This window comes from Rissa tridactyla, chromosome 2 (genome assembly GCF_028500815.1).
Source record: "Rissa tridactyla isolate bRisTri1 chromosome 2, bRisTri1.patW.cur.20221130, whole genome shotgun sequence".
Classification (NCBI taxonomy): domain Eukaryota; kingdom Metazoa; phylum Chordata; class Aves; order Charadriiformes; family Laridae; genus Rissa; species Rissa tridactyla.
In genome coordinates this window covers 15,881,432-15,906,219 of record NC_071467.1, presented here as the reverse complement: position 1 = coordinate 15,906,219, position 24,788 = coordinate 15,881,432, and the positions used below count along the sequence as shown (strand labels likewise).

General features: G+C 45.2%; 1 protein-coding gene across 1 annotated transcript in view; it reads right to left on the bottom strand.

Annotated features, from left to right (window-relative positions):
• Positions 1-4,897: 4,897 nt before the first annotated feature.
• Positions 4,898-24,788, bottom strand: part of EXT1 (exostosin glycosyltransferase 1) — a 184,968-nt gene continuing 165,077 nt past the window's right edge. The window contains 8 exon segments of the mRNA XM_054189354.1: positions 4,898-5,378; positions 8,528-8,699; positions 9,674-9,834; positions 13,573-13,662; positions 16,293-16,388; positions 17,096-17,214; positions 18,545-18,677; positions 23,945-24,064. Coding sequence (XP_054045329.1) covers positions 5,193-5,378; positions 8,528-8,699; positions 9,674-9,834; positions 13,573-13,662; positions 16,293-16,388; positions 17,096-17,214; positions 18,545-18,677; positions 23,945-24,064 — 1,077 coding nt within the window. The 3' untranslated portion in view covers positions 4,898-5,192.

Here is a 24,788-nt window from a genome sequence, read left to right as displayed (position 1 = left end):
CAAGAGCACAGGCAAAGTTTGTTATTCTAGCTTCAAAATAAAAACACGCTGCAACAGAAATGTACGTCCTTTATTAACAACTTTTCAAAATAAATCTGAAGAAAAAAAGTCTTTGGTGACACTATCTAGAAAAACAACCTATCTTAGATGGTAAACCTATGATGTTATACAGGTTAATGAAGTAAACCAAATTATATGGCTTTTTAATTGCTCATTCTCTCTTTTTCTCTCACTCATACACTCGCTTTAGGTTTAATTGCACCATGTTGTCAATAGTCAAACAAAGAGGGAAAACACTTTAAAAAAGATGTGGCAGCACTATGAAAACATTGGTAATGCATTAGAAAATTTTTCTCAAAAATGTACATTTTATACAAAATAAGATTGGGGTTTTTGTTTGCTTTTTTGCTTTACATTTCCCACCCAAGAATTCCCATTTCAGGTTTCCATTCTCATCATCCAAACGCTATACATATTTTCTCTCAAAATAAATATACAGGCTTATGTACAAGGTCGCAAGGCCCACTGGATCATCACTAATCCACTGTGAAATAGTCACTAAAAACATCATGAGAGGGTGGGGGGGAGCATCCAAAAGCATCCGATGAGTCCCATAACTCCCCCCTAATTTAACTCCAACTTAAAAAACGTTGAGTGAAGACCGTTAAGATAGTGGTATAAAGGCCAGCTTGACTCAGTTTTAAACAAGGGTGAGATGTACCAAATTTGGGGAGCTGCGGTTTCATTTCCAGCAAGAGCAGGTCAGAGCCTGCCGGGGGCAGGTCCCTTCTCGGAAGCTCCCAGGCCCGTCCCCTGAAACCCCGCTGAGCCCAGGGCACCGGCTCTGTCAGGCGGGTCCCTTGGAGGCCACATTTCTGCGACAGAGAGCGGAGCCAGCCTTGGAAAAAAGCGAGCAGAGCACCAACCCACACCATGCTGTAAGAGGACGTTTGACTGCGGGAATTAATAAAATCACTGTCAATCAATACACATGTTACGACAAACACTGAGGGTTTTTTGGTCGCATCGGACTCTTAGTTACGATATGGGGTGAGAGAGAAAGAGGAGGACGCTGCATTTTACAGGGAGAACGTAAAAATTTTAAAAAAATCCAAGTCTACTTCTAGCTGTTTCTTTCATTGCTGCAGTGTCAAGTGATTACTTCCATTCTCCAAATGACATCTTTTGGTAAATGAGCTATTTTAAAAGGCGCTCATTGGTGAAAGATTAATTTCTTTGTCAAAGTCAGCTCTGAAAAAGAAATTGCAATCTGACATTGATCAAATCCACGATGTTTGCCCATGGAAAAGATCAAAGCGCTCGATAGCCGTGCATTAGCACACCAGTGTGTTCACTATGAAATTGTTACAAAGCTTAAACATTCGCATGTAGAAAAAGTTATGGTAATAATTAGAGTTTTTCACAAAATAGAAAGAGGGCAAATAAAAGCGTGTACAGGCCCAAGGGATGACAAGGAGAGCCAGGCACTTTCTATCTTGGAAGTTTGCCCCTATTTTTGTGTCGCGTTTTTCTCATTACGAAACCCTCCTCCAGCAATAGATCTCATTCAAATTATAACTGGGAAGGGTTTCTTTCTCTCTCTTCTTTTTTTTTTTTCCTTTAATAAATTCAATTAAAAATTCATCAGTTCTCCCAAACTCTAATCCCTACTTTTATTCTGTTTTAATGGCATGGATCTATTCACGTTCATCCATCCATCTCACCCCTGATTAAATTAAGGTCAGTAACCTTTACGAAAGGCCACATGCGTAACACTCAGTCAAGTCATCAGGCATTCAAGTACCTGTGAAGTAAAGGCTAACATAGCCTGCTGTTAAAGAAAAATAATTAAAAAAAAAACACCTACAAAAGGAGCAACAAGGAGTGAACCTTGTTTCAGCACCATCTGAATTGAGGGGTGGGGGGTGGGGGAGAATAAAGAACCATTAACTCGCAGGTAGGACGTGATTAAAGGGTGATTGCATTCCCTAAGGAAACACCACAGCTCTACCCGGCACATGGGAGGCTGGGAAGCGTGACTACTGTCCTCGGGAGCGCGGGCCGATGAGGTCCGCATTGAGCGTAGCACACCAAGTCTCTAAGCTGGATCGGTGTCCAGCTCTTCCCCTGGGTCCCCAGGCCATGGACACGGAGACCGAGGGCCGTTCTCGAGACTGGCCACGAGGCACATTCTTTCCTAGAGGGACGGCTATGCCGGGGCAACGTGCTGCAAAGAGAGACTCTCCTACCTATCCGCATCCCGTCTGCAGCTAAGCCTTTCATTGTCGCTTGTTTAATTAGCGATCTGTAAACAGAAAGGGCCTTGAATCTCATTGAGAGTGAGCTTTATAGCACAGCCTCTTTCAGCCACCCCAAAAAGTGACGATGACAGAATGTCAAACAGCTTAAAAGCTTGGCCTGACTTGCTGCACTCCAAAAATTGTTAGCTACTCCCTTTTTTACTAAAAACCCAACCCACGTGCCCCAAAATGGCATTAACTAAAACCCAAGCAGAATTGTAATTCTTGGTTTTGTAGAGTCCCCTCTTTCCCTCCCCCAGGCCCCTCTTGCTGGCTACGGACCACTGACCGCTTCCCAGAGCTGCGGATGCTCCTGTGGACACACCCACAGCGCCGCCTGCAAACGGGGACACTGGCAAAGCGGGAGCCCTGCCAACCTCATCCAGAGTTTGACACATTCTCCAAAATCTGAAGTTTAAGGAGAAGGCTTATCCCGGCCCCTGAAAGAGCTGCCCGATCTCCAAGAGGAAAAAGTGGCATGGGAGCCGCTGAGCCATTCATCCTGGAAAATCTAAACCCCGGCACTTCACCTTCCCCCACAGATCAGCAAGCGCAGACCGGAGAGCACAGGGAAGTGGGGTTTGGGTTTTTATGGGATGTGGGGATCTGAGTTAGCAGCTCACCCTACAAAGACAGGAGCACAGCCTGCTCCCCTTCCCTCCCTGGCCCTGCCTACCTCCTCTTGCCTCTTTACACCTGTCTCCACATCCTGACTTAACTCTCTAAAATGGCGTTGAAAAGAACCAATAAATCACCAGACAATTTTCTGCGATTTTAGAGTTGAACGGGCTCAGAGAAGCATCTGTTGGGCACCAGAGTGGCAGAAGGCGTGAGGCGAGACTGCGTGGCCGGGGGCTGGGAGAGCAACGGGAGCGGGGGGAAAAGTGGCACCTCTTCCTCAAGTCACTAGCTGCAGTTTCACACATGTTTTGGCAGATTCCGTTAAAGATCTGGTTCAGATTTAACACAAAATGTGAGGAACCTGATGTTCCTGCCCAACCTCGCTGTGCTCTGTTCAAATATTGCAATACATAGGCAAAGCAAAGCATTCTTTGCAACTCTTTACGTGTCGGGTTGCATTCAAACATTTAGCAATGCGTACTTTGCACTTTTACAGCAACTTTCTGTTTAGGGATTCTGATCTTACAAGCAAGAGAAATTATTCAGGCTTCACAGCATCCCCTCTACAACCAGTAACTATTACTTCTAGAAATGAGGAAACTGAGGCATGCCCCGGTTATGGGAGTTGCTTAAAGCTGCAATAATAAAGCAGTGCCTGAGCCTGAATGAAACTGGTGATGATCCTGGTCCACCCTCCCGACCACTCCAGCTACTCCTCACCGCTGCTGCCCGACCGTCTGTTTACACAGGAATGAGGTATAGAAAGGCTTGCTGGTCTTTTGGGCGTTGGAACTAAACACTCCCGCTGCGACGTTAACAGAGCTCTTGGGGGCGGCGATGGTTACAGAGCACCCCAAACGCACCTCATCGAAATGTGAGAGTTCAAAACGTTTTTTTAAAGTGCTTATTTTCTTAGCAAATCGGAATGGCATCTCCCTGACCCAAATCACTGCTTTTGTTTTCATTCTTCAATTGAAAGAAACACATAAATAAGCAAAGCACTACAGAGAAATAAACAACTGGAATATTTCCATTTAAAAATACTTCCATTTGAAATGATAAAACCATTTTGGAGCATGAGCAATGCCAGTATTTCAGGGGCGGGTTTTTCATCCGAGTTACCCTGCCCCAAGTACACCTGGGAGCACCCACTGCCGCCAGTGCCCAGTGTCTGACCATGCACTTTACTTCAGGGGTCAGACCTCCAGGAGGGAATTTCTCCACCTATTTGCACTTTAAAAAAAGAAAGAAAGAAAAAAAAAAAGAAAACATCATGCTTTGATTTCATACAAACCAATTTGTTACAGGCCAAATTCCTGCGTTGCGAGCACTGACATGCTTTCTTTTTTTTTTTTTTTTTTTTTTTTTTTGCCAACACCCCTATTGCCCTCAGAACAAAGCTATTTCTAGAAATTTAGCAGCCGCGGCCAAGTGGCACCAGTGCCCCCGGGCAGCAGGGTCTCAGGCAGGACATGTGTCCCACGCTGGCCATGCTGGCTGTCCCTTGGGAGCTCACCCACGGGGATGCGCCTCTCCTGATGGGATACGCAACCGGCACCGCATCCCCATGCTCCAGGGCAGCCCTTTGCTCCTCGGCAGCACTGCTCCTCTCCCACTTCAAGGCAAGGCTGATCGCCTCTAAAAATAGGGTCCCCAACCAGGAGGATCTACGCTCTTGCCTGGCTTCGTGGGGATTCTCCAGTTTTCCATCCATCCAAAGGGGTTTTGCCACAGTGGCTGCTACCGGCTTGGGGAAAACCAAGGAAAAAAAATTAAGAAGTCAGCAGTACATGAGAAACGCTCATACTTCGGTTCTGTCCTGCTCGTGCTCAGTTTGGTTCTGAACGTGCTGCATTTTTCTCCCTGTGAGATTCAAGCGTTTAACTTTGCAGGGGAAAATGAATGAAAACTGCAATGACAATCAAATGCATGAAAGAAAAGAAACGGCAGCTTTGAAATATTCACAACCAACACAATTTTGATTAAAGAAAGAACTCTGTTTTTAATAGGTTTTTTTTTTTTTTGATCATTAAAAAAGTTTAAACCTGCATAGCAATCATTTCAAAAATAATTATTTAATGTTCCATAATGAAACTGTACACGACCTAGTCTGGAGCAACAGAAGCCTGCCAGGCGGCTCAGCGCAGTCCGGAGCAGCGAGCCCCAGCCCCGGGGCAGCCACCGGCCGGGATCGGGCACTTGCCATCGGTGGCACAGTCTGGCTCCACGCACCGGTGGCCGGGGACGGCTCGGTCCCCTCAGCAGCGCTCCTCAGAGCCGTTCAATGTCTCGGTACTTCTTCCTCAGGATGGAGACCTGGTCTTTAAAGAGGACAGGGTCGAGCCTCATCTGAGAGTGGATCAGCGGCATATAGCCAAACCAGCTGGCGAAAGTGTTCATGCAGCTCTGCCGCTGGGCGAAGTGGTCGGGGTCGGCCCAGCGCGAGGCCCGGGAGGTCTGTGTGGAGAGGAGAGGAGACCAGAAATCAGACGTTGTCTGCGACACAACAAAATGGCGGGGAAGAACGGCTGTGGAGCGCCTGGCTCTGCCGTAGCTGTAATCTGCTCGTCGGGGGGGTTCAGACCAGGGGAAGGACACCCTACCCGCAGCAGAAGCTGGCGATGGCGAGCCAGCCACCCACAGAATCACAGAATCACAGAATGGTAGGGATTGGAAGGGATCATCTATTCCAACCCCCTGCCAGAGCAAGGTCACCCAGAGCAGGCTGCACAGGAACGTGTCCAGGCGGGTCTCGAATATCTCCAGAGAAGGAGACTCCACCACCTCTCTGGGCAGCCTGTTCCAGTGCTCTGCCACCCTCAAAGTAGAAGTTTTTCCTCATGTTGAGATGGAATTTCCTGTGTTCCAGCTTGTGCCCATTGCCCCTTGTCATGTCACCGGGCACCACTGAAAAGAGCCTGGCCCCATCCTCCTGACACCCACCCTTTAGATATTTATAAGAGTTGATAAGATCCCCTCTCAGTCCTCTCTTCTCCAGGCTAAACAGACACAGGTCTTTCAGCCTTTCCTCATAATAGAACTGCTTCATTCCCTTGATCAACTTTCTAGCCCTCCGCTGGGCTCTCCAGCAGTTCCCTGTCTTTCTTGAATTGGGCAGCCCAGAACTGGACACAGTACTCCAGAGGTGGCCTCACCAGGGCAGAGTAGAGGGGGAGGATGACCTCCCTAGACCTGCTGGCTACGCTCTTTTTAATGCACCCCAGGATGCCACTGGCCTTCTTGGTCATAAGGGCACATTGCTGGCTCATGGTCAACTTGTCCACCAGGACTCCCAGGGACCCCGACTTCCAAAGCAGCGCTGAGGGCAGTGCGGCATGGTGACCCGAGTTCCACCATGAGCCAGCCTCACCCGGACCATGACACCTGCAGCAGGCCTCCCAGCGCCTGCCAGCACGCTACTTCACCCCACCCCTCACTCTGTTCCTTTTCAAACCCTCAAGCTATTTCAGAGATAAAACAAGTCCTTAAAAACCACCAGGAAAGACAAGAAGGCCACAAGAAGGCTTTCCACTGGAGGTGCACATCCTCTGGACAGCTGCTGCCCATTCAGCCGTAGGAGGAAAACACCCTGAAATTATTGCAGTTTCTCAGGTCAAAAACGCACTTTTGCAGTCCAGATCTGCAGAAATTTAGACACACGTAATTTCAGCTAGCTTGTAACTGAGCTCAGCAGAAGTCTTTACGTGCTGGCGTTACTCATGCGTGTAGATGTCCTGCAGAGAAAAGCAGGGTGCTCCCAGGAATCCCACCGGCCAAGGCTGGTGCATAAGACAGTACCATCTTATGGAAAGAGAAAATTAACTGGCGTTCCAAGCTACATCACGTTAATCTGACCCGAAAATAACACCACAGGTCGCATACATGCAAAACGCTGTGGCCTGATTTTCCAAAGCTAAGGGCAGCTGCAATTCCTATGAAATTCAGCATCCCTAACGGCTCAGAAGCAGTTATTATTCTCTATCTGTACCTAAACTACATGTATAAACGTAATAAAACTATTATTTAAGACAAACTATGAATGCCGAGAACTAAGTTTTGTTTTGTGCCACTGCTCATGCATCTCTCTCTAGCGCTTACGTTTCCACTACACTTTAAAAACAAATATAAATTCATAAAATCCAAGTGTGTTAATTAAAATGCAAAGAAACTGATAAAGTCAGGGACTTGCCAAATGAATGTGGTATCAGACTTGATCTTTGTCCAAGGCCTGTCCAGCTTAGCTCAAGTGGTAGGTTATAATGTGCATTGATTACAGACTCTTGATTATACTGAGCCACTAAAGAGCACGCAAAAGCTTGTTGCTAGAGGATTATAGCAGACATTCTGGCCATTAACAGTGAATTTCCACACAGCTATTAATCTCTGTCACAACATTGAGGTTATGTTAATTTTTTATTTGTCTTTCAAGGAATTATGAACACGGTCCATTACATTTCCCAAAGCTGCAGGAACAACTTGTCTTTAGCAGAGAGTTATAGTTCATGGCTGACTCAAGTCACCCGTGCTATAAAAAGAAAAATGGATGTTCAGAATTTGCCAAACAGCCAAAGCACGGCCCTGTGGAGAGGTGAAGCTCAAACTGGAAGCAATAGGTACATTCTGGATGGCACCTTCTTGTTCACAGAAGGTCTCCTGGGTACCCAGATGAGTCAGAATTACCTACACTTCGGATGACAGTGCAGTGGCATAGAGATAAGGGAGTCTACAAACTGGCATGGCCACTCCATAGTCAAAGATCCAAGTAAAGCCAATAGGAGAAAATGTGAGGGGACAAGAGAGGGCCCCTTCTTTCTCCTGTCCCCTAGTAATCACGGTACTGGTTTGTAGTGCAGATCACAGACACCATGTCAGCACAGATGGGAGGTTGTTTAGGACTTGCAGGTCTTGCTGCACCCCATCGCTCTCTCACACAGGCCAGGAGGAAAAGTGCCGCCAGGTTACCATGTCTCCCAGCTACTAGAAGGTACACCCATTTCTGCAATGACAGAGTGCTTATCCAGGAACTGGAAGAAGATCTAAAGCAAGCATTTCATGGCTGATAGTGAGTGAGGGAAGGTATCATCGTGGGACAAAATGGTCCTTGTGGGAAAAAATGCTTGAATATCGCAAAATACCTCTGTAGTGACAGTCCGATGTCGGTGCTTGAATCACACTATATTTTAAAATAGCACAGGGATGGCCTGGTACATTACATTCATTAATAATAATTAAAAATAGAAAATCTTTATAGAATTTACTTCTGCTCCTAGCATTCCATGACTAGGTCTTAGGTCTGGAATATTTAATTAGAAAACTGGAGTTTCACAGAAATTAGGTTACCAAAATCATCAGTTCCATGAGTTTGGAATCTCCGTGAATAACACTGTGAGGAAACTATGAAGAGAAGCTGTCATCCACAGTAGATGCTTGCCATTTCTCCTTTCCTTCGCCATAATAAGCACATCTAAAGTCTATTTACAGTTCTGCTAAACTAAAAACTGCAAAAAAACCTGACAGAATTGTATCACTCTGTAAGCCTAACCTAGAAGTCAAACCGTTATATTATCAATGCATCCCAACTGCTACAACATGCTGTGGATACATACCTGTCCCATCATGGTCTCCTTATACTGTTTTTTCTGTGTTACTTTGATTGGAGGCAATTTTGTCACGGCTGACACCAAAAAATTCATTAGAATGTCCTCACAATTGGCCAGTTGGTCCACCATATTCTTTAGGCTGGCAGGCAGGTAATGAGTGTACAGGTAGTGATAATATCTGGAAACCAACAGCAGCAATATTAATACAAGACACTGGGCTTTCAGTTGAGACACAAGTTTTCTACTCAACTCTGGATACACTAATTCCTTTTTTCAGTCCCATCCTCCAACAAGAAGGGAGAACAAATCTCTGTCTCATCAGGACAGTAAAAAGTGCTAATGGAGAAACAAAACTTACGCCTTTTTTGTTATTGGGTTGAAAGAAATAATGCGGACCTAAGTATCAAGATAATGGAGAAGTAGGAAAGAGCACCACACTGCTATAATGTGATAGACAACATCGATGAATTCATCCTCCACCTCTTCCTTCAAAACTATTCAGTTGGAGAGAACTCTATTACAACTGGCCTAGTACTGTCCTTATTGTTGGAATTATTCTCCTTTGGGCCCATGTCATCCCCTGTGGCCTGTCTTCTCCTTTGTGGGGACACGGATTAGGCACACCAGAATTTGCTGACTTTCTCCTAAAATCTAGAGAGGCCATTGGTCTACTGAAGTCCTAACGACAGGGCTTTCTCCAACATGCCGCAATACGCCGATCTGCGATGTGTCCACTGTACTATGTCTCTAGAGCAGCCAGCAGACTTTGCAGTCTGCAGCTGTCAGCCAACACATCCCCAGAACTGGTCTGGAAGTAACCTCCTTTCTGCTGTGCTACAGGCCATTCAGCCGAGCAGCTTAATGAATTCGGGAACTCTTTGAAGTGTGTAATTCCTGACGTTAAAAAGAGCAGTCCGACTGCCTCAAAATACAAGGGACTTCAAAGAGACCCAACAAGCGCAATAATGATTACCAGATCCCCAGAGCTAAACCAAGAACTTAAATTATTACCCCATAAAAAGTAGACCCATTTATTATCTTTCCAGTTTTTCCCCTCCCCGGAAGAATGTTCTTCACCCCCCGCCCCCCGCCACCTCCCCTTACTATTTGGTTTCATACAGAAGGAGAACAGCAGATGCTTTGGGTTCTTACTTGTGGTAAATAGCAGCTCCTGTCAATACCATGGAATAGTCATTAGTCCATTTGGAGGTGTACCCCCACCTCTCCTTAGTGTTGTCCCAGAAGTGACTGCGAGCAGGGTACCCTACAATCCTCTCTGGAAAACTTTGCCAAACTGTAAAGGCAAAATCCACCTGTGGACAAAGGCATAGGCCAAATGAACACCGAAACTGTTTCAACAAATGTCAACAAAACAAAATATTACCTTGCCACTAATTCCTAATTCAGAATCTTGGAACTGTTGCAAAACATTAATTCTATGTATTCATCGGTAAATTAAACTGACTGCTTGACATTTTGCCCTATAATTATGCACATTTTAATGGTTCCTGTTAAAGGGAGTCTAGAGCATCACAGCATTACATTAACATTTTCAAGCTTGCCCTTTACGTATCAAACCTTTTCAAGTTACAGAAAGAATGGGTGTAGGTGCGTGTATTTGTACTTAGATGCAATACAGAGTGGTAACAGCTATGTGGTTAACTGAACCTTTTGCACATCTTTGTGCATCTCCCCTACCATTTCAGTACTGCCGACACAAAGCTTGGAAAATCAGGAGTCAAACACCTTAAATTACAGGGGTGGCTCTGTGAGATTAAAACAGGCAATCAACGCGGAGTCCTTTTATATTGCCCATCCATTTTGAGCCTTTGAGGTGCACGCAGGTCATACTTTTAAGACTGTCTACATGACCAAGAGGGTTGAACATATAGCTTAATAAAGAGGAAGATAAGATTCCCATGTAGTTAAATGGCTTTAGGAGGCTATACTTTAAGAAAAATGCTTGATACTGTATGAGCCACAAGAAGATGTCAAAAGCTGCCAATATTTTATTTTATTGTCCTGTTGTAACTATTTTAATAACTGAAATCTCTGAGAACTGAAAAGGTGACAGGACAGTGCTCCCCCAGGATGTCACCAAACAAATAGTGGTGGCACTAGGAAAAGGATGATTGGGGTAGTTTGCAGGAGGCTCATCAGCACTAGATTTGAAAGGAGTTTGTAAAAATACATATGGAAAGTTTTTTATCACTATAAAGTTGGTTGGCAGTCCCTTCACTTCAACTTAGGTTGTGGTGCTCAAACTAGACCGAAATTTTAGAAAGAGTTAAAGACAATTCTAATTGTCCCCGTCAAAGCCAAGAAAATGAGGGATTTGTTTCTGCACTGCACACCAAGTTTTCTCCAGTACCAGAGGGACCTGAAACTTTGATCAAAAATGCTTGAAAAACCTTCCAAGAACCCAGCCAAAGTCAAGGGTGCAGAGGTTAGATAAAGAATAGATGCTCTGAGAACAGTCACATTTTGTGTGATTACTGTCAGACTTCTCTCCTTTACAAATGTTTTTATGAAACAGAAGAGTCACACATGTACTGGAACACAAAGTTAGGGACTGGTTATTTTCTTTCAAGTTGTTTCAAGGAATCTGAGGCCAACTAGAAAGACAATGTGCACAAACCAGTTACCGTTGTGATAGTTCTGATCTCATCCAAATCAATACCACATGAAAGAACTAAAGGGTTTTTTTTCCCCTGTAAAGGCCTTTCCCATAAAACGTGACATCTGTTTTCTTTAGAGAAGTCTGAGAATCTCAAACCTAAATAAATAATAAAGCAGCTGCACTCAGCGCCCTCACTTGTGCTTTCAAGTATCTGTCCTTGTACCACTGAGACACACTAAAGCAACCACTCTAAGAGAAAAAACTCCCTTTATTAAAAAAACCCAGTCCTCATCCTATACAATTTTTAGCAGCATTATCACTCAGCTGATCAGCAGGAAAAGCCAACCAGGCCGCCAGTCTCTTGAACCGCCGTATCGCTTCTGACCTGTGCTGGTTTCTAATTACTTCCCACGCAAACATCCCTCTGCGTATGTGACACAGCTCCTCTCACAAGAGCAATTATGGTCTGTTCTGTTGTGAACGGAAAACCTTTACTACGCTAGAGCCTGAGAGAGCAGAGGATGTGCCTGGTGACTGCTCCTCCCAAGGGGAAGGTGATCATGTTTGACCACGTTTCTAAATTGCCTTCACTGGGCCTTGAAGCTTTGCCACAACGACCACCCATGAGCAGCTGGTTTCAAGGGCAGTTTCACACCATGCGTTTCACGTCAGTGTTTCAACAGGCTGTTTCTTTGCCTAAGCCATACAACGGGGCAACTGAAGTGATAGAAAGGCCCCAGTTCTTCATAGAAAGCCACCAAAGAGAGCTGCTGACCCTGGCACAGGCTGAAGCTGCAAGGTGGGTGTTATTGAGAGCTGGGCCGCTGGTTCTCTCATGGCATAGGGGCCATGGGGCGCGTAGAGCCAATAACCACCATGCAAACAGGCAATATCAGCTGCAAGCTGCTCACAGGAGGCAAGAAGCCACGAAGAAATGTGTATGTTGTCTCACACAACAAAAAATATTTGCGTTTCAGAATGTTTAGGGTAAAACATGGCCAAGCGGAATGAGAAACACTATTTATTTCATATGTGTTCCAGAAGCCTGAATGACTCCAAAGTCTGGATGATGACTAAATACCAGTCAAAACAAGACAAAGCCCCAAATCCGCATGGAATCCACAGGCTGGATTGCTGTAAATACCACCACAGTGCAATGAAGTCCCTGACAGGTCTTACCACGGCTCCTAGGACAGCTAAGACAGGACCTTCATCCTGAGCAACAACCTGCTTAGGAACTCCCCCCGCCTAGGATAAATGCATTTTACTGGGTTTGGTTTGGGGGTTTTTTTTGGCTATGCGAGGTTTTGAACACAAGTGCTTTGGCAGCAGCCGTATTCTTCCTCATCTAGCAGAAACTACCAAGGTGTAACCTTGGTATCAAATAGGTTCAATGACAACTACTTCTTCCATCTGTGCAGTAGAAGAGGGCTACCGTGGCTCCTTCTAAGGAGGAACCTTAAGACTTCTGAAGTCTAAGCACAGCACAACAAAACCGTAATGGGGAGAAGAGCAATTGTAAACTCATCCATTTAGAAGAACTTCAATGTCATGTTAGGGTATATAGCAGTGATGGGTGACTAATGTTAGGGGTTTCTCCACTGACATATAACTAGTAGTAGCATCAGCGCAAGATCTCCATCACTGACATAAAAGCGTTTTTATAAATGTGAAGTGGGGAGAAGGGAGAAGGGCCATTAACATGGGGAAAAAAAGGAAAAACAAAAGAAAATCGAGTTTTTCAAGCTATTCCCTGGCCATCATTAATAATGTATTTCCCAAATATTGCACTCTATATAAACTGTCATCAGTTTCCCCTGTGGTTCTCAGGAAGACGTTCCAGAAATCAATACTCATCCCAGTTGTAAAAATTGGTTTTCTACAGTATTTTTCTTTTCTTAGCGCTATCTTGCTCTTAGCGCAAACACTCTAACACCTAAGCTAGCCAAGATCTCCAATTTTATGGGGCGACACAATGGTGAGAGCACTCCTCAGTGAAATCCTGCATTAGGGTGGCAACGCTGTCTTTTGGAGTGACAGCAGTCCCCTGCTGCTGACACCCCTTCCTTCCCCACCTACACCCTACTGATAACGTGGGGGGAGAAAATGCTACCCCCATCAGAATAGTGAGAACATAGTATTAAAGCCGACTGCTCTTGGCTGCCTACACCCGCCTGCAGCTATGTTACTAAAATAATAAAGAACCTAAGAACCATATGCTAATGATGAGCCAATTAACCAGGGCGAAAAGCTCCTCTGATGGCAGGCAGTGGCAGGGTTGCTGAAACAAGTGCAACACGCTCAATCTGAAGAGTGTAGCAGGAAATCGGATAACATTTGCTCACTGGCAAAGCCAAGAAGAGAGCCTATCTGCCGTGCTCAGGATGAGCCGAGGAGCCAAGCAGACTCCCAGGATGATGGAGACCCTTACCTCAGTGGTTGAAAGCACGGTGTCCTCATCCAGGCTTAGCACTGCATCTGTCACTATGTTGTCGTAGGGTAGGAAGCGACTGCTCATAACCTGTGGGTATCCAAGGCAGGAAAGGGAGGGGAAAAAAAAATCACTTGAAGGACTCATTTCCAAGGGAAACACTCAATTTTATTCCTCATTCATAGTTCCTCTTGTCTGAGATACATCGCTTATATCTCTGTCTGATGGAAAGCACCCTTCAGCTCAAGAGTGAAAGACTTTCATTTTCGTCACCCCAGCAGTCAGCCTACACCTTCTGCCTGAGCAGTAATTTCTGAACAGACCTCTCTCTTTGGAGCATGCAGCTTTCCTTTTGCCACAAACTACAATGGTCCATACTGGGAATTAGATGTACCTACAGCTTCTTTAGGGAGGACATTTTCCCTGGTAGCTAGGACTGTCCCTCCGCCCTCCTACGGGGTGCGAGGATCAAAGATAATGAACGCCGAGAAGGACTTGCAGCATTCATAAGGTTACGCTGCTGGGAAGCCAAGCAGTCCAGGCTGTGTGTGAAGGACGTTGTGCTACCAGGATGGTTCCCCTGTAAAGTGGTACAGCTCCATCTCTGTGCATTGCTGTTCTGTCCACAGGGAGCTGCTGACAAGTGGTGCGACATTCTCCATTAGTAAAGGAGAATATGCTAAAGAACACATGTACCAGTTGAGTGTCCCCTGCATCAAGAATTACATTGGTATCGTAGCATTTTAAAAAGTCACGTTCTTAAGAGACATAACTATATATATATAAAATCTATATGCTGAATAAACTTTTAAAAATTATGGCAGGACTGTTCTCAAAGCAATAGGAAATAGACGGGAAAGTGGGATCAAAAGAGGTAACAGCAAGAAATGAGAATCCATATGGTTTCTTTAGCAGACTAATTAGCACCTTTCGAGAACTGATGAATAGTAACAAGGACACAACACTATTTGTTTCCTTCATTTGCTAGGAAAAATAGCCTGGCTAGTTAATAGACTTTGTTTCCAATTAATTATGCCAAGAAAACACTACAAAAATCAGGCCCAGTACAAGGAAATCACTGTATGGAAACAGGGACACGGAGAAGTTTTACACATCCCTTGTAATGGTCATTTCTGCATCCCCTGCAACCTGTTTGGAAGCAAGTCCCTGAATCTATGCCTCGATTCAGAGAAAGCTCTGTCTCTATATAATCAGGAGGTTCACGGTGTCTGTCTGGAGAGCATCCCTTCATCGCTACGATGGCCCCGGTCTGGGGAGGCGGTGGCTGCGAGGGCGAGTTGATCTGGCTGGGGCTGATGGTTTTGCTTTGCTTACACAAAGGCAAAGCAGAGCAAGCAGCTGGCAGGAGACCAGCGTTCTCAGCCCAGCTCTTTTACAGACTGTGTAAAATTGTCAAATAGTAAAACAGTTGGGACTACCCATGTTTGGCTGTTGGTTTTTTGGTGGTTTTTTTTTTTTTTTGGTAGTTAAAGTTCCCTTTTGTAAAACAGGTGTGATAATGTATCTGGATTTCATGAGGAAGAGTGAAGGGTAGGTAAAGGCAGACCTCTGTGATCACCTGCACAGAGTAACTGTGCCTGCCAGTATGCTTCAGCTAAGACTGAAGAGGAAAAGCAGTTCCTTTGTGCAGCCTTCAAATTGCACTGCTCTGGCTCTGCGAGCTTTGTCCAAACAAACAGCTTTTCCACGCAAGAAGCCATTTGGCATACCTTGGGATATTAGAGGGAAGAGACCGTCCACTATAAACACACCTTTGTGTACTCAGGAGACTCATTTGTAATCTAAACAGTGTCTGGGCCAATTTCTACAAATACTGTAGAGCTGGTCGGAGGTTTTCTCCTCTGTCTCACCCCTGCGAGTTTTCCAAAAAGAAAAAAAACCCCACAACGTTCAAAAGACTCAGGAATCAGTACAGCCTTTCTTGGCCCTGCAGCAACTCTCCGGATACTGTTTACAGGGCTAGCTAAGGCAGGAGCCGTCAGCTGCCAACCTCGCAGGGCTCTCGCTTTTCCCTTGTTAAGGTGACGGGGGAAAAAGACCAAAGACAGGACTATAAATTCAAAATAGGACTGTACAGCCAAAGAAACGAAAAGTTCCCTTTGCAAACACAGAGCTCAAGAGCCAGCTGATAGGGACTGCAGAGAGGACCAGCCCAAATCTGTCTCAGTCACACGCTAGCAGCAAGAAGTCTTGCTTCTCTCAGGCCTGCGTTTGGATCTGCATCACTCGCAGCAGTACCCTACGAGGCCATGAGAGAAGGTACTTTTCAAAGGCACGTTAACACCATTCTTTTTCATCTTTTCCTCTGCTTTTGAGTCCACAGCTGACCCCCAAGCCTTGCATCTGACTGCTCAGACTCAATTAATCCAGCTGCATCACTACTTTCACGCAACTGCGGAGACAGAAATCTCCAAAGATAGGGGCAGCACTACCTACTCTTGGGACCACATTTCAAAACCGGGTCCCACCTGTGAATCTCAGATTCACAGCATTAATTGCCATGCTGATGATTTCTGAGAGCATGGGGCCTCATGCATGAAACACGAAGCTGTGACCAAGCTGGTACAAAGGGCCATGGAACAGAAAAGAGCTGTCACACCACTGGGAACTACAAAGCTTTCACCAAAGCAGCTGGGAAAATGAATTCTGGTCCCACTGGAGAATACACGCGATCTTTTACAATGTTTCGTTCCACCTACCTTGCTCTCTCCTTCAATGACTATGACAGGCACAGAAGTGGCAGGCCAGCGGTGTTTGGCTGGGAGGGGTTTATCACAATTCCATAAAACAATAATCTGAAAGAGAATATTGGACCATGATCAGAGACCTCACTGGTAACGCAGTCCAAACCCAGAGAGACTCAGATCACCAGACAGAAATGTTAAATTCAGGTTAGGAATTTCAAAATCAACAACGATGATGCAAATCTGTGTAAAAATAACACTTCCTACAGTAATTTCCCCCTTCCTAGACTGTTTACAATATAGGTCCTCTCAGGCAAACATAGGCTGGACAGGAACTCAGAAGTCTCTACCCAGGCGAGGTCATACGGATGTCACTGACTTACTTTGGCTCTCATTAAAGGCTAAGCCACTTGTGACACTCCACTGCAAGAGGGCACTCCTTCTGAACTCCCCTGGGCTTCTTTTAGAGACGCCAAAATCCTAGCACTGCTGGGAGACGAAGAGCCACAACAGGAGGAAGGAAGATTACACGGGGGTCCTTGAGGCAAGGACATCCTTTTGCAGTTTGCAGCACGTGCAATCCTGATCTTTAAAGAGCAGTCATTATTTGACCAGCCTCGTGAAACAAAGGCTTTAATTCCTGTCTCTATGCCACTCACGCCACACTCAGAACTTCTGTTTCCCACGCATGCAGGTCACAGACAGTATTGAAACAGGGGTTTGAAACAGGACTGAGATCTGAAGTCAGTAGGCTTTTATTTTATTCTGGATTGTTATTTTGTCTTCAATGTGACTGACAGTCGAACGGCGCTGCTTACCTGTGCACAGTACTGGGACTTGGCTACAGCAACCAGGAGTTTCAGCACAGGCTGAGATTGGGAAACCAGGGGAGTTACTGCGTGGATAACGGCAGTGAATGTGGAAAGAGGCTTCAGACCTGAAGGGAAGAGATATGTGTTCAGTGAAGACCAAACTGCCCTGGTTAGTACAGGTTAAAGGACTCTGGAGATACAAAAAAAATATCTGCACTTAATGCGAACCTTGCTGTGTTTTTTTAGGCCATCTCCTTTCGTCTCGGATATTAGGATACCAGATGCTTCAGAGGAGATCACACTTCCCTTTAACTCCCACACCCTCTGAAATCCCCGACTCCAACACAATTACTGCCTTTCCTCACTATTTCCACAGATGTCCCGCAATCTCTTTCTTTCATCCAGTTTGTCCCACAGATAATATTGACATCTAGTTTGTTCAACCAAATGTCTTTCTTGACACAGGTTCTGTTTTGCTGCCTGGCTCTGGATGCTTGATGTTTTCTACAGATTATCTCCACAACTTCCAGAAGCTTGTTCAGTTTCCTGAGTTCCATTACAGCCTCTGTCAGATTTTTGCTCTTTCTGGGTCGATCCCCATCCACATGCCTCTTCAATTACCTCCTGAGCTGATAATTCTGCTTGCATCCTTGCCTTCCATTCCGTTATTTTTGTCTCGCTGTGATTTCCTTTTCTGCCTAAAATAACAGATCCTACTGGCATCTACCCTTCATTGCTGCTCGCAGTCTTATCTAAATTCATCTGTGTGGGGTCATAGTCGTTTTTCATCAAAGTTCCCACAGAAACCTTCTTCTCCCTCTTTAACTGTGAATTTTTAGCAGGTGAGCAGTACAGAGCCACACCAGTGGGATGGCGCAGGCTGAGCCAAAAGCAGCAGGAGCCTGGTAAGCAGGGTCACCTCAGCCTGCAGGCACATCCCCCTGCAGAACTCAGTGTTTAAGCTCCGCTTCAGAAAAAAAGCCACGAAGCTGAGCCCTGTTCATTCCTTCTGGTGGGATCCATATGAAAACGCAGAGTATGGAGAATAAATCCATACCAACTGCGCACTCCAATAACAAGTGTCATGGGTAAATTACCACTTTTCCAATTTGCTGAGCGCAAGTAAACAAAGAAAGCAAAAAACTATTCCTCTTATGTCCCCCTGGGCCATGAATGGGTCAGCAACTCAGGCATTAATTACTGGCAACTGAAAAGTATGAAGGGACATAGATTTTTTTAAAACAATCTTGGCAAGTAAGAGGCACGTGATGCATGTTGATGAGTCAGAGACATTCCAGTCTCCAGCGGGCAGGGGAGACTGAGACAGGATAAACGAAAGGCATCACTAACTAGAAACGAATGGTAACTCACTTGGCACGTGCTACTCAAAGATCGAATTCCAAATTTCCACTAGAGATTCCAAATACCGCTAGATTATAGCAAGGATTCACTCACCGAGATTAGCATAGTAGTAAGGAAAATCTCCCAGATATGAGGAATATTGTGGCAGTACAAATAACCCTCCAGGATGTTTGTTCCATATTAAGCTGTTACGTGATATGTGCTTAAATATTCTGTCCTGAATAATCTGGAAAACAAGAGAGGCGATGATTTTTAAATAGACTGTAATAGCCACTGGTAGAAGCTCCAGAGACTCCAGCTGACTGGAATCATCACCCATTTTGCAAAAAGCTGAAGCACACAAATTTCTAGACATTCCTGCTTAATCTCTCTGAAAATGACAGAGAACCTGCATACTTTGACACCGCTTCAGCAGCTCAGGCTTGTGCAATAGGTTTCAGAGCACCTCATTAGTCTCTCTGGACATGGGGACCTTGCAATTCATCGTGCTTTGTATTTCAAGTCAAATATTTTGTCTATTAGTGTATCTTAGCAGTTGTAAGCCCGATTAGTTCATTGTCAGTTTCGCTACCCAGAACTCACAGAAGATAATTATTTGAGGATGACATTACAAAGCTAGGTATTATTTTGAGATAATGAGAGCATTCAAAATCACAAAGACTTTCAGCAAATCAGGCCGCACTAATTATTCATTTTTGCTTAATTATAAAGGGATATTAGCATTCGGATACATCACTGATTCCACGTCTCAGTTCTACAACAGTTCCTTGTTGGACGAAACAGAAAAAGATCTTTTGGCAATTACCGTCTGTCTCTGCACAGGGCCACAGGCACAGATTCCTAGATTTTTAAGGTCAGAACAGACTGCTAGCTCATCTGCTTTATCATCTGGAATACCACAAGCCACAAAAAAATGATACAGGGCTGTACAATTAATGTATATTTATAAAACTAATTACAGTTACTTCAGCTCAATTGCCAGTATGCAAGAACCACAGCGGTTCTTACGCCGATGGGAGCTTTTTCAAACTTGCTGCAAAGGCTTAACAAGATTCTGGGGCGGGAAGGTACAGCTGGACAAATTTAGCCTCCAGATAAGATGCAGCTTTCTAAGGGCCACCTGCTGTTGGGCCACTCGTTCTTACAGGTTTGCATCAGAGCATCGGAGGTTGACAGGTCTGGAGAGGGGACACTGCAAAGGGCTGGGGAACGGCAAAGAAAGAATTTTCCCCTAAGTCGGCTAAGCAGGATTGCTGTGTCTTCTGCAGTTCATCTTCTGGGATCTCCTGTGGAGATTTCACGTAATTGGCAGTTTATGCATTGTGCAGGGCTCAAGTGCCAAGAACACGTTGGTTCTTCTAATCTAACATCTCTGGCCTTAACACAGGCACATCCCGGTGAAACTCTATGGCTTTGAAGTTGGACTAAATCTGATCCCTCATCATTCATCCTGGCCTTAAAATCTATGGAACTAAAGAAAGTGTATACCCACGGCACAGGAAAACCAAAAACAAGCAAAAAGACCCAACACAAGCTGAACAAAAGCAGCTGCTGGAATCTAAACAAGCTAAAATCTCCGTAAGCAGCTGAGTTCAGGGACGTTTGGTCAATAAAGAAAATGAATAAGTGTTGCCACAAGCAGTGATTTTCCTTGAATTTTTGATTGCCATGACAAAAAAATGCTAAAACACCAGTTACGTTCTGCTACACAATCCACTGCTGGTGGCAATATACATACTGCTAAATTGGGGCAAATGTTAGGGGTTTGCATGCTTGTCTTACTTTTGTCTACAGCCAATTACCGTAGCTAATATGCAGTAATTCACTCATATGCCTAAGTTAATTTAACTTTTTATTCGGTCTCAGAATAACAGACTTAGGACTGTATTTCCGTCACTGACAAGGTCAGGTTGGACGAGGCTCTGAGCAACCTGATCTAGTTGAAGATGTCCCTGCTTACTGCAGGGGGGTTGGACTAGATGACCTTTAAAGGTCCCTTCCAACCCAACACATTCTATGATTCTAAGAAAAGCGTATCTGAATATTTCTGTTTGGAAAGTTAGGTGTATCAGTCGTCAGATCTCCTGCATGGTAGTGGGGAGAGGAAAAAAAAGATGATGACTGCTGTTTCTCCATCTGCAACTTATGCCACTAAACAAAGACAGAACCTAGAAAGTACATATTTTCGAGTGTTTACCACAAAGCCTAAACATTACAGCTCCTTCCTCCCGCTTTCTCAGAACTGGGGCATAATCAGATAAGGAGAAGTCTGCGAATTTACATGGTCAGGAGGTTTTCACAGACGGTGGAGTTTTCCATCGCGCTGGTAGCCAACAAGGCTGCAGGGGAAACACATGGCTCGCATTCAAGGCTGCCTCAGCGCACCCGGAGTGAGCGCAGCTCTAACACGGAGCAGGTCCCCGGTGCCACGCAGCCTTCGGTGCACGGCAGGCACACACATCTCCCCAGCGTGGTCCCACACCAGGCTGGGGAGCTGGCCTCGCTGATTTAGCACAGTGAAAAAAATGGAAGATTAATTTATCACACTCTTCATAAAAAACCTAGCTAGCTGCCTGTCATGGTAGAGGGGAGAAAAGACAACTTGGCAGAAAGAGAAGAGAAAAGTATATAAAAAAAAAAATGACATGGAGGACCAATCAATTAAAATGCAGAATGTATAGCGTTGCACATGTTGCAGAGACAGCAGCTACATGGGCTCTCCAATGATGAGGCATGACAGCAAGTTTAATAAGAGAAGGAAGGGGTTAGGAGCTCTGGTGAGATCTCCCTTTTCTTTTTGGAATTCATTAATAATCCAATATTTTTGTCTCTCTCATCCTCACGCTTCAAAAAGTTCACACATTGCCTGAATCATTGCTGCTCCTCAACATGCCCCGGCCAAGTATCAATCACTTCTTGCCTGTCCTTTGTGCTGTCCCTCTCCCCCCCTCTTCCCAAGCGGAGGACTGAGCACGCCACACAGTGATCTAGGGATGTTCTGGGTTTGTTTTCAGAGAAGACCAAGCTGAAAAAGTGCAGACACACTGGAACTCCAGTGTGTCCAGATGGTGTTCGCAGCAGTCCAATGCTGCGCTGCCAGCGCTCCCGCTCACCAGCCTGCAGCAGACGCTCATGAAAATCCTTTCCTAACCCACACCATGTCCATGGCACGGGGCAGTTCCTCTGTGCCTGCAGCGTGGGGTTGCTGGCCACATGATTCAAACCTCTTATTTTGGGCTATGAGCTGTTTGATTCAGGCCACCGAATGCCGCAAGAACATCAAGGACCTTAAAACGTGGCTTAATGTTTTCAGAGGTGTCCAGGATAAAGGGTAGAGGAGAGCTGTGATGTCCTTGCAGATAATAGGCCGCAAGAAGATCAAGGACCTTAAAATGTGGCTTAATGTTTTCAGAGGTGTCCAGGATAAAGGGTAGAGGAGAGCTGTGATGTCCTTGCAGACATCTGAGTTGGTGAAGACTTTTTCTGTACTGATACCCTCACACGTGGACATGTACCAGCACTGCAGTCAGCAGGCAAGTGATTATTCTGATGATATCTAGCATCATCAGAGCACTCTGACACAACAGTGTTACAACAGAAGATGGATAACATCCACCAGAAAAAAATAATCCTGCCAGGAATTTACTTCCAGGTATCAGATTTTAAGAAGATAAACCGCTTGGAGGTTTCAGATACCAAAAATCACTCTCAACTGTTTTATTCCTTTCCTAAGGAAAGTTAACTCAGGACTTTACTTAGGCAAGTTGAAATGTGAAATGAGTATCTGTTCATAAGAACAAAATCCCTCTTAGCTGTCTCAAAAATTTCTGAGAGTCCTGAATTAAAAAATAAACAAAAAACCCCTCAAACTAAAACCACCCTCGCAAACAAATGAAAAAACCCAGAACGTTAACTTCAACACCAGGCATACATTACTTGGTTTCATTAAATTAAACCTTCCGGGAAGATTTTTTGGTTTTGCTTTAGTTTTTTCCCCTCTGAGCGGAAACGCCAGCTTGCTGGTTGCCCGGCTACTTCGGCTTTATTATGGGTTTTGCTGTCCCCTGGGCACCCGAGGCCACACGGGCCAACGTGTCCCAGGGCAGCGCTAAAGACACATCTGTGAGTGCTGGAGCTTGACGTGATGGACACCAAGGCCATGGGGGCTGCAGGTTACGTCCCCCCGAGACCAGCCCCAGCAGAGGCAGGAGAGGGCAGCGAGGAGAGGCGTGCACCCCTCGCCTTTTCGCAATCCCTAACGATGACAGGGCGCATGCAGGGAAGGGGCAGACGACACAGGAGGCACCCTGCTTGTCCCTAAGGGTACTGCTGTAAGGGGAAATTAGACTGCGAGCGCTGGCGCATGGTCTTCCAGCTTTGTTAGTCCGATCCTGGCGTGGGCTGTGATAATTATCACTACCTCATCAGCGCCTATGGGGAGTTTGAGGATGCAGAGCAGTTCCCAATGGGCAGCACAGACGAAGACATGCTCTTCAGGGGGGAGGAGAGAATTGCGAGGACAGCTATGCCAGGGGCTCCGAAAATGTTCCCTGGCTGGTATTCCTCACTGGCACAGAAAAACCTAAGGGACTGTATTGCAGCAGCTGGAAGTAGATCAGCCACGGACAACCTGTAGTGCGGGCAGCAGCACTCATTTGCAGTTTTCAGGGGAAAGCAGGCACAGCGGGAAATGTGGAGCTTTACAACTGTTCACAAAAGACGGATGCAATTGCAGAAGCATTAGCATAAGACGAATGCATTTGCACCTACAAAGCGAGCCACTTTCAGTGGTAAAAGTGTGTCAAAAATTTATGTGCAAAATTGCAAAACAATTAGAAGAGAAACCTGCTTTTGAAATTGTAGCCTGGGCCCTACTTCTAAAGAGCCTTTCATCTCTCCTCCGTCTCTGAATTCAGAAAGCATTCTCTCCACATTTGACATCATCTGTCTCCCTGTTTAATAGTAGTCTAATTATGATTATTTATTAATATCTTATAAGGACGATCAGGCCTTTCCCTTATCCTGTGTGTGAAGATAAGACACAGTGATTTACAAGGCCCCATTTTCCTTCAGCCAGACCAACAGCCCCACCACAAGGCATCAAAATGTTAAGGAATGGTCGAAGAAGAGCTTTACAGTAGTATTTTTTCCAAAATGAATTCCGGAAAGGTTTCTTAAAGAAACGCATTCACTCCCAATGACAAGGATAGTGATTCATAAGCCATAAAGCCTTGCAAAGGCAAGATCTCACATGACAACTTTTCCGTGTGTCAGGTAGCTCCCATTTTTCACCGTGTCAGTTTTCTAATGCGGATTCCGATAATGAAGAAAGTATTTCCTTCGGGAAGAAAACTTATCAAGATGCCGAGTTTTTTTCCCAGTGACCAATTGTGTGTCATGAAAACCAAGGTCCGACACGGGCTCAGGACAGGAGCGGCTGGACAGGCACGGGAACCTTGCTGCTCGGCAAGGTCCCAGGCAATTTTTACTCACCTCTAGTGTAGTCAATACAATCTTCTCAACTGAAGAAAAATAAGCCTCCCACAAGAACTGTGTCTGCTGTCTAAGTGCTAGGATTTTATCCTGATGGATAGACCTGATTGTAGAAGGAATCTGTAATACAAGATGTAATATAGTCAGAAGCTTCAGAAAACAACACAATCTTGTCGAATTAATATGCTGCTGACAAGCCCTCTCCTCTATTAGCAAGCTGCAGAGCTCCGGCGCTCCTGTCCGACAGAGACGCGTGTGCCAACAGTTAAAGCCTTGATGTAAAACGAATGAGACACAACCCTTTATAACCTTTGCTACTGAATATATGAATTTTATTTTATCTGCTTTCTTTTAGTTTTTGGTTGGCTTATGGTAACAAGAGCTCCCCCTCCCCAGCACTGTGGCGCGGCACAGCAAGGAGCTTCTCCATACACCCCTCACGCACAAAGCTTTTCAGGGACTAGTATTTTAACAAACTAGTACCTGCAGGTCTTGAGAGTCCAACAATAACCCCTGCTCTCAAAGTATATTAAAGGGATCGGGAATTGCATTTACTGCAGCACAGCAACACTAAATGCCCTAAGGAAAACACAGCAACATCTTAAGTAAGACTCCACTTTTTGGGAGCCCGTGGATCAAATTGCATTTTACTAATTACTGTGGGTAGAAAGAATAATGACTCCCACAACACCCGTTATTCACTGCTTCTTTTTTCCCCTTTCCATTAAATCAACCCATAAACTCTGGTATAAGTTGCCTTACGAATAAATCCCAAATTATCCTGCTGCAACGCTTTGCCATTAAAAAACGTAGCTGCCCACTGGATCGGAAGGGGAGGGCTTCA